General features: G+C 39.9%; 1 protein-coding gene across 5 annotated transcripts in view; it reads left to right on the plus strand.

The window, feature by feature from the left end:
* Positions 1 to 4,683: 4,683 nt before the first annotated feature.
* Positions 4,684 to 16,001, plus strand: part of DMXL1 (Dmx like 1) — an 80,994-nt gene continuing 69,676 nt past the window's right edge. For 4 of the 5 annotated variants that reach the window (XM_018085975.3, XM_018085976.3, XM_029965471.1 and 1 more), the window contains exons 1-2: positions 4,684 to 4,796; positions 14,511 to 14,637. In XM_018085975.3, the coding sequence (XP_017941464.3) occupies positions 4,711 to 4,796; positions 14,511 to 14,637 (213 nt within the window). In that variant the 5' untranslated portion in view covers positions 4,684 to 4,710. Of the gene's footprint in view, positions 4,797 to 14,510; positions 14,638 to 16,001 lie in introns of those variants that run through there. The other variant, XM_018085972.3, reaches the window with a different exon arrangement.

The following is a 16,001-nucleotide window of genomic DNA, read 5'->3' on the forward strand; positions in this document are numbered from 1 at the left end:
ACAGGACTCCTACATGACACACAAGATCACTCTCATCTATGCACCACAGTCTACCAGTGGATATTTTGCGCAGCAGCTCTCAGAGCTCTGCTCCAGTGCAGCTCCCTGTCCTGGCAGCAGTCTACTGGGAAGCAATGGGGGGACCCACTAGGGCCACCCACCACCCTCACTCAAGAGATGAAGTTCAGCTCGGCATTCTCTGTCAGGAATCACAGGGTATTTTATAAATACACAGGGAAGGAGTGGACAGTTAATGTATTATCCAGCAGTGTTTCCACGATTTTCTTAAAAAGTAGCTTTAATCTCAGTCTGTGAAATCAATACAAAACCCTGAATATGAATGGAAATTTTAAAAGCCTATTAATTGTTATCTGTTAATTTGCAAGCCTGAAGGATCTAATAATGGTTGACTTCTACCTTGGAAACAACTACTGATGATACTCTGAGCTGGAACAGAAGTATCAGCAAAAGCAAAAAAACCCCAAATTTAATAAATGAAAACATCTTTACCAATATTTTGTAAAAAAGGTACCAGTCAGTATATATCTTCCTCACCAAGTAAAAGGTTACATCAGATCACTGAAGTGAAAGGGGATGTACTGCACTGTACAGGAGATGTGACAACAACATTAGCTGTTATGAAATGTCTTTCACCAAATGAAAACAGTAAAAACCAAACGAACAGACAAAAAACCAAAAAAAACCAAATATCACTCCAACCTTCAGGCTACAGATAGAAAACACAAGCTACTGAAGACATGAATAAAGCAAGCTTTTTGCAAAGAAAGGTCTCACAAAGTGGTCAGTTGTTGAGAACCTCACTACTAAATGTCAACGTTTATGTATTTATGAATTTCACATTTTCCCAAGATGCCATGCTGTGTTTTGACTCTTTTTACACAGTTAAAAGTCACAAAAGTTCAAGAAGAGAATCAAGTACTTCTTCAACTGATTTCCAGTGTGAGCACAGAGGGAGAACTCCAAACCCTAAGATCAGTACAGGCTTTTTTGTCTTGATCTCACTAAGGTCTGACTTTTGCTTTGGTTATTCAGAAACCAAAGAAACCCTGCAGAACGATCAAAGACAACAAAGACAAGGTCAAAGAGTATATGAGGTGGGTTATTGCTGGCTGCAGTGCATTGTTTTTTTTAAGGAAAAAAAGATAAAATATATTAAGAAAAGGTATGTTACCTTCTGATAGCTCATTATTAAGAAATAAGGGAAGAAGAACATTTTCTAGCAGTGTATATAAACTCTGAACATGCTACTTAAAATGCCAGCTTCTTTCAAAGCTGCCTGTATATCACTGACATAAGAAACCTTGCTGTTGTTAATGAGTGACTCACAGATGTTTATTGCACAGAAAGAACAGAAAGCATGTCATTGTAATTCTGAAAGTGAAATAATTTACATATATACATCAATTTTCTACTGAATTACACTGAAGAATATTGTTAATATGGATTTGCTTTGCAGATGTGCAATTTCGAATTTAGAAGAGACTTGTGGCAGTATAAAATTGTCATTTGGATTTTCTTCAGATACTGTTAGGGAAATACAAGCAGGATTTATTAATGAAAAGTGTGTATGCATATACTTGGTATTGCTCTATGAAGCATTCAAAGACCTCAGTGTTATTGCAAAACTAACACTTTGCTCAATAATCCAAAAGCAATAAATTGTTTATTTCTAAGCCCTTCTGTGCATGCACAAATACTGAAATTCTGTCAGGCTTTCAGAACAGCCACAGCCACCGTATGTTAAAATACTGGATAGTGATAGCCTTTTCTATGTTTTGCTCTTCTGATACTGAGAATATTTTGTATAGTGCCCCTTAAGAAAAACGAAGGCAAGGGCTGAGTGAGCATGCTCAGGAGTTGTGAATGACAGGAGTCATCAGCTTGTGACAAGAGCTGCAGTTCCTGGAAGACTCAAAGAAAGAAGATTTACTGAGGTTAGGGGAAAAAACAATGAAAAGGAGCTTGTGATAGAATTTTGTAATCCTGTAGGTAAATTCAATGCCTATTCCATTTTTTAGACTTCTCTGGGTGAAAGGTGAAACAAAAGTGTTTTTAAAAGAAAAAGATGTTTACTGAGAAGGTGAGAAAATATGCAAAATTAACAAAAACCACAGAAAACACTTTTGTAGCAACTATTAGCTTGTTGAGCCTTTTTTTTTACCTTCCAGAAATTGTCAAGTTTTCAAGTTCTGAGCAAACCAACCTCTGTGTTTTTCTCAACAAGATGATGTATAAATACACTTATAGTTTTACTGAATCATTTTAAGTTTTTCTTTTCAAATGCAAGTATCCAACAGTGTATTCACTTTGACATTAAAATAAAATATACAGTACATAATTTGTCTGCAGCTGAATTCACAGATGTTGTACAGAAGTGAGAAAGGGCATCAAACTGAAGGCCATGTGCCCAAGTCCCACTGCTGGGGGCTGTCCTTGCCATTCCCCAAGCTGAGAAGTAGGAGAGGTCCAGCAGCAGTGTCAAGAACCAGCAGTGAGGTGAAGTGTGAGATCTCCTGTGCTGACAGTGCACTGCTGACAGCAGATGTGGGAAGGGAAAGGTAGTGCCCCATTCTTGTGGGGATGTGAGCCAGGATATGGATATATGTGCCTGACAGGTCATTACATGGGCTTTCCCTCTATTCACAGAGGAGAGAACAGAAGATAATGTCTTTTCTGTTATGAAGTAAGCCAAACATATTAATCTGAGTAGTCACAAAGACCAAATCCACTTAAGAAGGAAATGAGAAGTTCTGTATTTTCTTAGCATATCAGCGTGTTAGGGTGTGACAGTTGTAAACATGTCATGTTGTGTTGTACTTAGATATAGATTAAAAAGCAGTTATGAACTGCAGAGTAAAACTCTTCCTTTCATTATTTTAGTCGGTGTCCTGAGTTTCCCTTTTTCCTGAATTCTTCATCTTCCTCATACAGAGGTCTGGGATGGCTGTCTCCTGTTACCCTACTCTCTCATCATGCTGCAAATCCTATGTGCTTTACAGCTGTGGATTGAATAAGGCTCGAAAAACCAATCCAGTTCTGCAGCATCTCTGACCTCTTCTGTCCAGTGTGTTCCACATCAGCCATTGTGAGAAGAAGTCCCAGCTAGCTGCAAATGTGAACAGAGCAGCTCACAGTCTGAGCCCAGAAGTAGCTGGTTGTGCTGAAAATGCCAAATAAGGGCCTCTTACTGTTTCAGTCACAATTCACTTGCTTGCCTAGAACCCAATGAACAGAATTTCTGTTAACTTAAAAATCCACTAAGGTTGCTTTATGAGATTCTACAGCTGGCAGAAGAATAAAATCACTTATCAGTGATCAGAACTCCTAGTAAGGGTAAGATTACTATTCATTGATAGGATAATTGGATAAGCTTTTTTATCCTTTGCAAACAAAAGTGATTATGGTGATAGCAGTTTATAACTACCATGAGAAAACCATGGCTCTTTGAAGGAACATCGATATGCACAGATTGCCAAACTTGATGGATTTTTTCTCCTATCAGGAGATTTTAAAAAATGTAAGAAATCTTTATTTTATTTGCAATAATTATTGCAGGAAATTGTGTTATGGTGAGATGCTTTTCATTCTGCTTTTCAAAGGATGCAAGGCTTATATTTACTAAAATGACCTGTAAGACATAGTGCCCAAAACGGTATGAAATTGACCTTGCTTCCACAGAGACTGAAAAAGTTACAAAAGGAAAAAAGGCATTGCCATGTACAGATACATAGTATCATCTTATAAGTAGCGTGGGATGTGGTACACAAAGTTATGCCTAACATTGTGAAATTATTTTAATTATGTATAATTTCTTGAAACAGCTGGTGGGCAGAAAGATGCTCTAACAGTTGATGAATTAAAATTTTACGTGAGTGCTGTAATTTACAAGGGAAAACATTAGTGATGCTGAAGTCCCTAGGAGAAATTTACAGAATCCTAAAAACTAGTTACGGTGGAAAAAATATATTATAAAGTGCTTTCAGTGTCGGAGAAAGAATGGCCATGCTGTGTCACAATGGCGAGACACTGTCAGTCCATTTGGTGGCGAAGCGTTACTGAAATGGTGAGGTGGACGTGAAGAGCCTCCCGCCATCTCGTCTCGGAGGTCAGGCTGCCTGGTGCTCTCGGGCCCGACTTGACCTTTCCTCGTCTCGTCGAGCCAAACTGGGCTCCACTAAACCCGCTTTTAAACTGCACGTAAAGCAGCGCCCGTCCTACCCTGCTCCCTTTTCCTCTCATTTTATGAGGACAGCGAAAAGCCCGGTTGCCTACAGGTGATTTGATGTTCAAGCGAGCCTCGGGGGACCAAGCGTCCCGCTGCCACGTGCTTCCCATTGTCACTGCCGCCGAGGAAGCTGCGGCTGAGCCCCGGCGCGGGGGCTGGAAGGGACTGCGCTCGGGGTCACCGCTGCCCGTGAGTCCGCTCCGTCACCCACCCCCTGGCTCTGGCGCGTCGGTCCCCTCGCAGGGCCTCGGCCGCAGCGCTTTCCACAGCTATTTGACAGGAAAGTCAAGTTATTTTAGCAGGCGAAGTCAAGTTCCGCCCTCGCACGCAGAGCCCTCAGCCCCGCCCAGGCACCGCGGCGCGCCGGCATGCGCGGCCCCCGCCCCGCCGCTGGGACGCGCCGCCTCCGCCGCCGCACGGCGCGGGGGGACGAGCGGCGGTGGCGAGCGGCCGCGCCCTCCGCCATGAACCTGCACCAGGTGCTTGACGGGCGCCGTGAACCCGGCGATAGCTGCTTCTCCGTGGGCAGCCTGCGCGAGCAGCCCTTCACGTGAGTGTCCCCCCCGCCGCGGCCGCGGCGCCTCCGCGGGGCCCGCGCTGCCCGGCGCCCAAAGCGGCTGCGTCAGGCCGTGGCCGCGGCCGGCCCGGGGCGCGGGCGAGCCGCGGGGCGCGTCGCCAGCGGCGGCACGCACCGCGGGGGGACCTGTGGGTCGCGGGCCCGGCGGTGGCGGAGACCCGCAGAACTTGCCGTGGGCGGCCCCGGCTTGGCGCTGCCGGCCCGGTGCCGGCAGGCGCGGAGCCCGCGGGCGGCGGGCGGCACGTGTGGCTCGCCAGGGGCTTTGGGGACGCCGCGGTGTGGTGGTGGCTCTGATAAAAGATTACATAAACGGCGGCCGGGACGTGCGGCTCTCGGTGCTAGGGAGTTTCGGCGCTGGCGTGCGGTCAGGGTAGGGGGTTGAAATCTCCACTGCGCATAGTTGGGGACGGTGCTGGAGTACCCTGCCGTGGTGGTAAGATTTTCAAAGCATATTTGGTCTCCCTGTCGATGTTTGTGCTTAGAGTGGAAGGAGAACACTTGCAGTACGTGGTAAAGGCCAAATGCTTTATTAGTATGTGTTTTCTTCCCTTTCACTTTTGTTTTGTAAACAGAGTTATGTTGTTGTGTTCTTCTTCCTACCCTCCCTCTGTGTGAGCCCGAAGAGGAATAAAATAAGATGCAGCAAAAGTTTCTCAGGGCACCAGGTTTTGAGTGCTTTTAACCTTACCTTTTATGGCCGCCCCACCTTCAGCATGGCGTGGTTTTCAGTTTGATAGGGGAATGATAGCTAGAAATGCAAGAATTAAGAAACTTACGGTTTGCTGTCTATCTGGAAGGTGCAGTTAAATTCATCTGGCTACTTGTGGCTTCGCTCTGAGGCACTGGGGCGAGGAGATGCCTTCCCACGGTTAGGCTGACAGTGAGAGTTCTGCAGCATTGTCCGGCGATGTGCTTGTTTCCAAAAAAGTGGATCCTATAAATAAGTTCATGTTGGAAGATTTCTTAAACTACAGCAGTTGGGACTTCGTATGCCAACTGTGCCAAACTTTCTGGTTTTATGTATCCAGAAATTTCATCAAGGACACACTGAAGGTGGTGGGACACTGTTTTGTAAGAGACAAGGAGGTCTACTTTGCAGTGAAATGCTAGTAGGCTTTCAAAGTATGTTCTCATAAGTTTCCCATTTTGGTTTCATTCTTTTTTGAGGGAAATAATTCGAATCATTACTGTCACTGAACTCACTTTCTGCCTGCTACAGCCCAACTTATCAAAAGTGTTGGAGTTCCCCAGTGGGTAAGAAGAGTAGGAATCTCTTCTTGAGGAGAAAGGCATGACTGGGAAGTGCAGTTTTCAGTATCTGTTAGTGTGGTCTTTTTTTTTTACAAGAACTATTTTCACATAAATATAGTAACAGTGTTTATTAATGTGTAATAATAATGTTTCCCATAGGCTCATTCATCTTCCTTAGTTTGTCCTTTTCCCCAGAAGGTTATTAATGGATTTCTTTTCCTCAGATTTAAAACTGCTAACAGAAATATCCTTGAGTGCTTCAGGGCTGTTTTTGTTGTTGTTACTCATTCTGTACTACCGTTTTAAGTTAATAAGATTGCTGAGAAGGATTAAGTGAAAGGTACTGAAGCTAATTTCTGCATTTTTGGGAAGAAATGATGGACTAAACCTTTAAAAAAATCCAAGAAAAAAAATTTGACAGTTGTTTTTCCATGTCTGAAATTATGATATAAGCATTAATTAGTATAAATACTGTTGAGTTATGTTTTAGAAAAAAATCCAAACATGTCTGACTTCTGTGCTTCATGTTAAGCTTCTATGCTTCCAGTTTTCATGGCTGAGAACTCATGAGAGTTGATATTTCAGGGTTATGTACAAGTGGGGCAAGTTATCTTTGTCCAACAGGAGAACTTGGTCTGTAATATTTTGATTTTTTAATTTAGTATACACTATGCTTCAGAATGTTTTCTGATGCGCAGCACTGAATATTTGAAGCAAAATACTTAAGATATTACAGTTTTAAGCTAAAAATATCAGATTCTTCTCTTGACCTCTGAAAAACTGGAAGCAAAACTAGTAAAAAAATGCCTGTACCCGCTGAATTGTATGCACCTTTTTGAATATGTTCAGTTGTTTTAAGAAGGTGTTTGAGATACTTGTTCTAGTGGTGTATTTGTTCTAATGGTGTACATGTTTGTTGTTCTGACCTTGGATTTTTAGGATGTGAAGTGTAAAGTGGAGCATGACCTTCCTTGGAGAGAACACTTGATAAGGAGTCTTTAGCCCATCTTTTATTTATATATAGAAAAAGGCTCATAATCATCAAGTTATTATAAGCATGCCTGTTGTTTATCTGTGGAGAGCAGGCAGTAGTAACACTAAATGAATGAGACCTTGGCCCTCAGATGTCAGAATTTAACTGTTTATTCTTTATATCCTCCCCCTGAAATTGAAATTGTTTTATTTTCCGTGTAATTGTCCATGGTGGAAGACATCCTTCGTTTTTTCATTTCAGATCTGAAATATTAGAATAAAAGTTTAAAAAGTTCGTGTAGTTCATCAAATAGGGTTACTCTGAACTAGTTATTGCTGAAGTTGTATTTAAATTACTGGGTGACCCGCACTTTTGTGATTGGTTGGCTTTGTGCATTTTTACTTGTTCAGTTCTGATTCTGTAATATTTTTTCTGGTTTTTCTTTTTGTTTTTTTCCAAGTAGCAGAAGATGGGGGAGCAAAATGACTGTGAGCAATAGCAACTTTACAAGTACAAGTCCTAAGGCTGATAAGAAAAGTGACAAAAGAGCGATTGTTTGTAAGGGTAAAAATTTGTGAAAGAAAGATTAATTACATGGATTATTTTAATGGGACCAAAACATTTTCTTGGCACATTTCCTCTCTCTGTGAGATTAAATTCATTCTGGACTTGAGACTTGGTTTGTACGATAGATAAAACTATGAATTTAACATTTGAAGTTGAAAAGCACTTGAAAATTTTGGGGGGGGGGGCGGCATTGATAGCTTCATCAAGACCACATCAGATAGCTTGGTCAAGACTGAGTTTTTCAAAGGTATAAAGATTTCCCATTTTGCAGACTTTTTTGATAAATAAAAGTAGATTTTGTGACTCAATGAAATGGTTACTTGTCTGTCTAGAAAATACTTAATACTTGTATTTAGAATTCTGCAGATATCTGTAGTCCAGAAAATTAACTGAGTGATTGTAAGACTCAAGCAAGGAATTACGCTGTTTACACTTGCTTCTTGATTGAGATTTAGTGAAGGGAAGGAAACCTTTTGGAGACTTTTTTTTAAAAAATAATGTCCAGTTAAGCTGTTATGGATTTGCAAAATTTACTATCTTCTTAACTGAATTAATCTTAAAAAAAAAAAAGGGGGGGGATAAAATTTTACACATCAGTGAAAAGTGGAGTTTCAGTGAGACATGATTGTAACTGCATGGCCAATCAATTTGCTACTTATATATACTATAATAAAGTATTGCATAGTTTGGAAAGTTGGGGGTTTTTCCAAACATGATGAAGGAGTAGTTGTTAAAATTTAATTAAGCATCTTAACAAAAGAATTTATTTATTTTAAATAAGATTTTAAAATTGAACACTTAGACTAATGTAAGTTGTGATGCAAAAATGAGGATGGAGAGAGACCACACCAAAAAGAATAGAATAATTCACGATGGCTGTGCTTTTTGATTTTGACCACTCTGTGCAAAGGAAAAAAATACAGCCATTGTCACAGTATTGCCTCTTTATAGATTTATTTGCCTTTAATTTTTGTCCTAACTTCTGCTGAGTTGTGCATTATATTTGTAATCTGTATGTTCATCCCCTGTGTATTTGCCTGGGTTTATATATATATATTACTTTATAAATATGTATGTGTGCACACACATACTGCTGCATTCACCCATGGATAATAGCTGGCAATTAGGTGTACTTGTGCCCTTCCTGTAGGAGATGTAGGTTAAATAAAGCTTGCACAAGTTGTACAAGGTAATGTATCAGTCCTTATGTAGCTGTAGCAGAAACTACAGCAAAAACTTCTGTCAGTACATAGAAGAAATATATCAAGAAGGTTGAGTGTAAGGGAAATAATTGCTTTAGAGATGCTGTGCCGTGTCAAGACCCGTGGTTATTTGCTTTCCTTCTGTTGAGAGTTCCCAGTACCAGTCTTGGATTTTGAGTTGTGTATATCAGGCTTTCATTTTAGAAAGAAATCAGAATAGTTCATATAATTGTCTATACTATTGTATGTTAAAACTCAATGCTTTTAAACCACTGTTATTGTCAAAATATCTGTTAATCTTCTTCTAAGAGGTATTAATTTAGAAATAAGAACTGACATTGGATTAAAAGAATGCGTAGAATTTGTGTGAAAACCCAGTACTGCAATGCAAAATCACATTTATATTCACAGGCCTGAAACATCTTTCACTCCCTTATTTCAGGCTTGTTTTGTTATGTCAGCAGAGAGATCCATGGTCATGCAGCTTGAACTAGTTCTATCTTGTTTATTTCTGTAACAGAAGAACAAAGCATTGTTTAATAAACATTCCAAGAACATGATAATATCACATTATCTGCTTGTCTCATTGTGCAAAGACAACTTTCTTGTAAATGTTCCAGGGCGTTCTTAAGGTGAAAGGCTTTTATGGTTTGCCAGCATTAGACATAGAGGCTCTGCTTGTTTTGAAAAGTCATCTTGAAGTTTTTATATTATTATTATTTTTTAAAATACATATTTGGGAACTCTTTCCTTATTCAACTATATGGCAGCTTTTTGTGCTCCACCCCTGCCACCAAGGGCGAAGTAATGTACTCAAAAGTATATATAAAATAAATTCTTATACTGTAAGATTGCTTCTTGCCCCATGCATAATAGAAGACTAGAATTACCTCTTTTCTCAGTTCCATAGCTTATAGAAAAACATTAGCTTCTGTCAAAATGAAAATGAGTGACGTGAGCTGTCGTGGATAACTCTTGCTATAAAAATTAGATAAAGTGACTGGTAGGCAGAATTCATTTTTGTTGTCTCAGATAACAAATAAAGAAGTTATTTCTTACTCCTGAGTACAGTCTTTCATTATATATTAAGTTAATATGACCCATACAATTTCTGCAGTGAAAAAAAAAGGAGTAGAATTAGCCCAGTAGTTAATTTTGTGGACTGGCTTTGGAGAAATGTCTTTATGGCATACTACTACTTGGAAACCTCATTAGAGCTGCAGTCTGAGATCCAGTGAATGTGTAAGAGGATCTGACGTCTCTGCACAGGTACAGTCTAGTAGTTGAGTTGCAGAGGGGACAGCAAAGAACCAAAGCAAGGACACCTTGGAAGGAGGGGAGATGCTCAAGCTTCCCTTCTAAAGTGTCTGGTCAGTGTGAGATATAAAGGGAATGGTGGGCAGCAGTAGGAAAGGGAGCCCGTTGCAGTTTCATTTGCCAGACAACTGAGTCACCTTCTTATTCAGACACTTTTTTTAATTGTAGTGTGTAACTTCCTTATTCTCTGCATCTTTTGCCTTTTGTCTTTGAAATTGTGGTTCTCCTGCAGGCAAACATTAACTAAACATCAAAAATAACCTCCAAGTTATCATCCTTCTGCTTGGCTGTAGTTATATTTGGAAGCTCTTTGAAAAGGCCTTTTTTTTTTCTTCTATCTCTTTGAGAACAAATCAGCTCTACAGGCTTAGGAGCTAGTCAGTGATTCTGCAGCTTATTGGGCATTGGGAAACCAATGTGACCAAGAATTATCTAATCCCTCTGAACAGACTGATGTCAGAAGTGATTCTTTTTTTTCCCTAAAATATCAAATTTTTTAGATAATATGGAAAAATACCAGAACATAAGGGTCAATGATTGTATTTTTCTTCCAGAAATAAGATTTTGAAGGGTCACTCCTCTCACCCCCACCTTCTTACAAGTGAACTTAAAATAAATTGTTAGAACTGAGAACTAGTAGGATGAGAATGTACTCCCTGACTTTTCATAAGAAAGTTCATCCCCAATTTGACAAACTTTTTTTTTTTAAACACGCAGCATATGAATTTGGGTGAGAAATTACTATTAAATATAAAATAATAACAATGGTTCAACATAGAAAAAGAGAGGGGGAGCCATAGCTCTTGACTTGTGTTCATGAAGGGAACATTTTCAAGCAACAGCAGGTCTAGAATACGTCTTGCATACCTCTTTAAGCTACTGTTGTCCATCACAGCCCGATTTAGCAGGACCTAGCCTGGGTTCTGAGCTTTGGGCAGCACAATATAAGAAGGTTATAAAGCTATTAAAGTCCAGAGGAGGACTATGAAGATGGTGAAAGGTCTAGAGGAGAAACCATATGAGGATTGGCTGAAGTCACTTGTTTTTTCAGTCTGGAGAGGAGGAGACTGAGGGGAGACCTCATTGCAGTCTACAGCTTCCTTGTGAAGGGAAGAGGAGGGGCAGGGACTGATCTCTTCTGTGGGGTGACCAGTGACAGCACCCAAAGAAAGGGCAGGAAGCTGTGTCAGGGGGGTGTTGGGTTGGATAGTAGGAACAGATTCTTTACCCAGAGGGTGGTTGGGCATTGGAACAGGCTCCCCAGAGAAGCAGTCACTAGGCTGACAGAGTTCAAGAAGCGTTTGGACAACACTCTGGCACATGGTGTGACCCTTGATGAGGGTCCTGTGCAGGGCCAGAAGTTGGACTTCGATGATTCTTATGGGTCCCTTCCAACTCTGCATATTCTACCATACTGTTTTAAGTCCTTGTTCCTGATACGCTGATGAATATACCAGTTCCTCAAGACTCCGCTGTATAGTGTTTCTTACTGTTACTGTAGCATTCTTTCAGTGCAAAATGCTAAGTGTACTCAGGACTATTTTTATATGCTAAAACTGATTGAGTTCTTGATCCCCTTAAAATGGTTAGTTTATGAATTTCAAGATTGCTGTTAGTGGTGTGTGTTACCGTCAGACCCAACTGCAAGGTAGTGCACCTGGTTTGGGGCAACCTCCAGTATCAATACAGGCTTAAGGGTGAACAGGTCGAGAGCAGCCCTGCCGAGAAGGACTTAGGGGTGCTGCTGGAGGAGATGCTGGATATGACCCTGCAACATTCATTTGCAGCTCATAAAGCCAGCTGTGTCCTGGGCTGCATCAAAAGCGGTGTGGCCAGCAGGGCAGTGGAGGTGATTCTGCCCCTCTACTCCGCTCTGGTGAGACCCCACTGGAATCCTGTGTTCAGTTCTGGGGTCCCCAGTACAGGAAGGACGTTGACCTCTCCAAGCAAGTCCAGAGGAGGAACACTAAGATGACTACAGGGATGGAGCACCTCTTCTATGAGGAAAGGCTAAAAGAATTGGGATTGTTCAGCTTCAGAGTGATCTTATTGCAAGTGACCTTCCAGTTCCTGAAGGGAACCTACAAGAAAGATGGAGAGAGGCTATTTTTACAAGGACGTGTAGTGACAGGATAAGGGAGAATGACTTCAGACTAAAAGAGAGAAGGTTTAGATTAGATGTTAAGAAGAAATTCTTTGCTGTGAGGGTGGTGCAGCATTAGAACAGGTTGTCCAGAGAAGCTGTGGATGCCAGTCCCTGGAAGTGTTCAAGACCTTTTTGGGCGGGGCTCTGAATAACCTGGTGTAGTGAAAGATATTCCTGCCCATGCAAGGGGGGTTGGAACTAGATGATCTTTAAGGTCCCTTCCAACCCAAAACATTCTGTTTCTATTCAATGATTGTGGTGGTGTGACACTGTGTGATTTCAGTTAGAAATGGAGAGAATCAGATGTGAGAAGTATAGTAAGTCTGTGAAGTTCTGATGAGGCCTAGAGGGCATACAGCAGAGCAGGTGGGCTTCATACATACAGTGTTTGACACTTCTGTCTTTTATATACATTTTTAATAAAGCCATGTCAATGTTTCTATGTCATATCTTTACAGTGAAACACTTCTTTTTAATAGTATTTGTTTTCCTTAAAATTGCCTCCTTACAGAATGCTAAATTCAACAAAATGGCTTAGGGAAAATTTGTTTATATGGTAATTCTGAATAACCTTTTTCTGGTGAACTATGGACTTAACCAGTGAGTCACCAGGTAAGATGGTTTTTTACTGAAGAAAAAAAATGTTCTGTGATGAGCAGATCCAAAATTCATGCCATCACAATATGAAAGTGATCACTTTAACATTTGAATGAAATTGCTACTAAATTTTCCCTTTCAGACTGCTTTGGAATCTGCAGTTTAGTATGTCCATTTGTAATAAATGCTGCTCTTTCAACAGGAGGAATTATATTGCTTGAACCTCTTCTTGAAATTGAAGAGGGGACAGGACAGGAAGGGGCTCAAAAACCTGACCAATAATAAGTGATCATAAATAAATATATAGTTGTATTTAGTCTACAGAATTACAGACAGCATTTTCAGTTATCGGGTTATTTAAAGGGTGCCTGGTATTCTGCTTATTGCAGTGATACCTGAATATTGGCTGAGATAGTGATCACAGTGTTCTGGGTAAGATTGTTTTGTGAAGCATTACTGCACCCTTTGTGCAGAAAAATGTCTTTGGAACAAAATCTCCATATTTTTTATTTTATTATTTATTTTCATGTTTGTAATGGTACTGTAGTCTAGGTCAGGCTTCGTAAAAGTACTCATTCATATTTCAGATTTGTAAATCTAACATTCACTTTTTCTGCTTTTTTTCAAGTCAACAGTTTTTATTTAATATACTAGATATTAGTAGGGTTGGTTGTGATGATCATGGTAATTTTTGTCAGTATCTGGAGATCTTCCTTCTCCAGAGTTTGTGAGACTGCTCTTAAATCTTTTAGCCAATTAACATGGCATTTTTGAACCTTTTATCATTCTCTTGTTCTCTAACAGAACACTGTTGTTCGTGCTCTTAATTTTGTTACTGTCTTTCTAACTTTTTAATGAATGTGCATTCCTTATTCTAGACTTTCATCCTTGAATGCTGCATTCCTGTGCTAATTGGATGATTCTGCTCACTGTTGTTTCCACAAGTTTCTCCAGTGTGTAATGTTTTTCTCCATTTTAATCTGTATTTAGTTTCTAATAAAACTTCCAAGAAGACAGGAAGAAATTTTGTCTCAGACATTGCAGTACTCAATGAACTGGCTCTGTGAAGGTGTTAGAGACATTATAAATGTAAGAGAAAATAAAATTAATGCGAGTAACAGGAGACTCAAAAAGTCTGAGAGCACAGTTTTGCTTTTGTATAACTAACCTTCATTTCCATACTAAATACTTTGTACCATTTTAGCTCCTTGATTCTATTCCCCCTTTTCAAAAGTTTCAAAAATTGTAAAATTTAAAAAGTTTCTGTCTCCAATGTAAGAAATATATTACTTTTTCCTACTTTGCAAGAACTTCCTTTCATGCTTTTTCTTCTAGAAGTTTTCATAACTCCCATCTTTTTTTTTGCCTCTTCTATCTGGAACCCCTGTTTGCTTGTTATGGAAGTGTTCGATGCACTTCTAAGTATGGAGAAAAAGTCCTTTTCCAGTACTATTGCTTGATTTTAAACTGTAGACATCTCTTATCTCTGTAAATACTTCTATACTTCTGACTATATTGTGTTTTACATGGATAGGATACGTGGACCGTACTGTTTCATTCTTCACTGATATGCTGTAAGTAGCCAAAGTTTTATTCTTGTTTCTTTTTTAATTTTTTTTTTTTTTTTTATTTTAGGCATATGCATCAGGATGTGATATTGTGGTACTAGGGACTGACTTTGAACGACTACAGATAATCCCTGGAGCAAAACATGGAAACATTCAGGTGGGATGTGTGGACTGCTCAATGCAACAGGGGAAGGTATGTAGACCAGTGTTTCTAGTAGTGTTCTAGCAATGTAATGTTAAGCACCTTCTCAGGAGTGTGGATACTTGCAAGTTAAGGCAAATACACTACAGGGAGTAGTAAAATGGCTGATTCCTTTCTGTCTTGTGGTAAGCAGCAGAATGAATGTAAAATGGATATGAGATTTTAGGAGATATGTAGGACTGCACAGAAGGCTATAGATATAGGGCTGCATAGAGGGCATGGCAAGAATTTGGCTAAAAGATGACTGAGTTGGAAGCGAAGGTAATTTATTCACTATGGCTTTGAGCTAATGGGCATGTTGTTGACGTGCTTTGGCATGTTAGTGGCTGGCAGCAGATGAGTACTCCTACAAAAATGACTTTCAGATCATCCAGAAAAATGACATCTGTTTCCAGCAATTCATAAAGGCTTAAAATTGCTATTGAATTCTTAGCTTTTCTTTTTCTTATGTAGGTAACCTTCATCAGAAATGTTGTATTTTAGGCAGTGTTGGGTTTCAAGTCCATTTAACAGAGCTCTTTCCTAATTTTTCTGTCAGAGTAAAAAAGAAATAACCAGGTAATTCTGTCCATTGGGATGTCACTGGGATTAAGTATTGACCAATTCAGTAGAAACTGGTCTGAAGTGTCTGGATAAATATTTGCTCATGTAAGAGGGGTTTTCTACCTTTTTTATTTCTTTAAGCCTGTCCTAGTAAGGAGATAATATTAGCTTTCTTCACATTACTACAAGCCTTATGAGTTCATAAGAGCTTTGATTAGGTTCTGGTGTCCATCTTGAGGCAAGACCTCTGATGGAAACCAGTTCATGTTTACATGTAAGTCTCTGCTAATAAGTCCCCAGCCACTCCCTGTTCCTGCTTTTTAGCAATTGAGCGATGAACTCTTGCAATGGTAGTGAAGGAACACAAATGAAAATGAGGAAAATGTTCTTCTCTGTGTCTCTGGTACCCCATAGCCATAAAGTCTGCCTGGGTTTCTCCACTGGCTGCTGTTAACTAGAAACTTGGTTTTTGAGTTCACTGGGCATATATTAAGAGATGGTGAAACACACATGTAGATCACACATCACAGTTAATCGTAAAAAATATTTCTATAAATTTGCAAGGTCATCTTGACTGCATGATATTTGTTATTTATGCATTTAAAGGACAAACTGTCCTTGAATTGTGAATTAACACATGTGAATATATCATACTATAAGGCTTACTAAGCTTCAGAATTTTTTTGTTTCCTGAGTAGACCTATGAGATCATTGTGATTCTGCAAGTCTATATTGTTTGCTGTCAGCAAACTGGATGTATTTGCAGAGTGCTGAAATACTGGGATTGGCTGATTGGCTAGGAATTTGCTTAT

This window comes from Manacus vitellinus, unplaced genomic scaffold (assembly GCF_001715985.3).
Source record: "Manacus vitellinus isolate BGI_N305 unplaced genomic scaffold, ASM171598v3 scaffold_9_pilon, whole genome shotgun sequence".
NCBI lineage: Eukaryota > Metazoa > Chordata > Aves > Passeriformes > Pipridae > Manacus > Manacus vitellinus.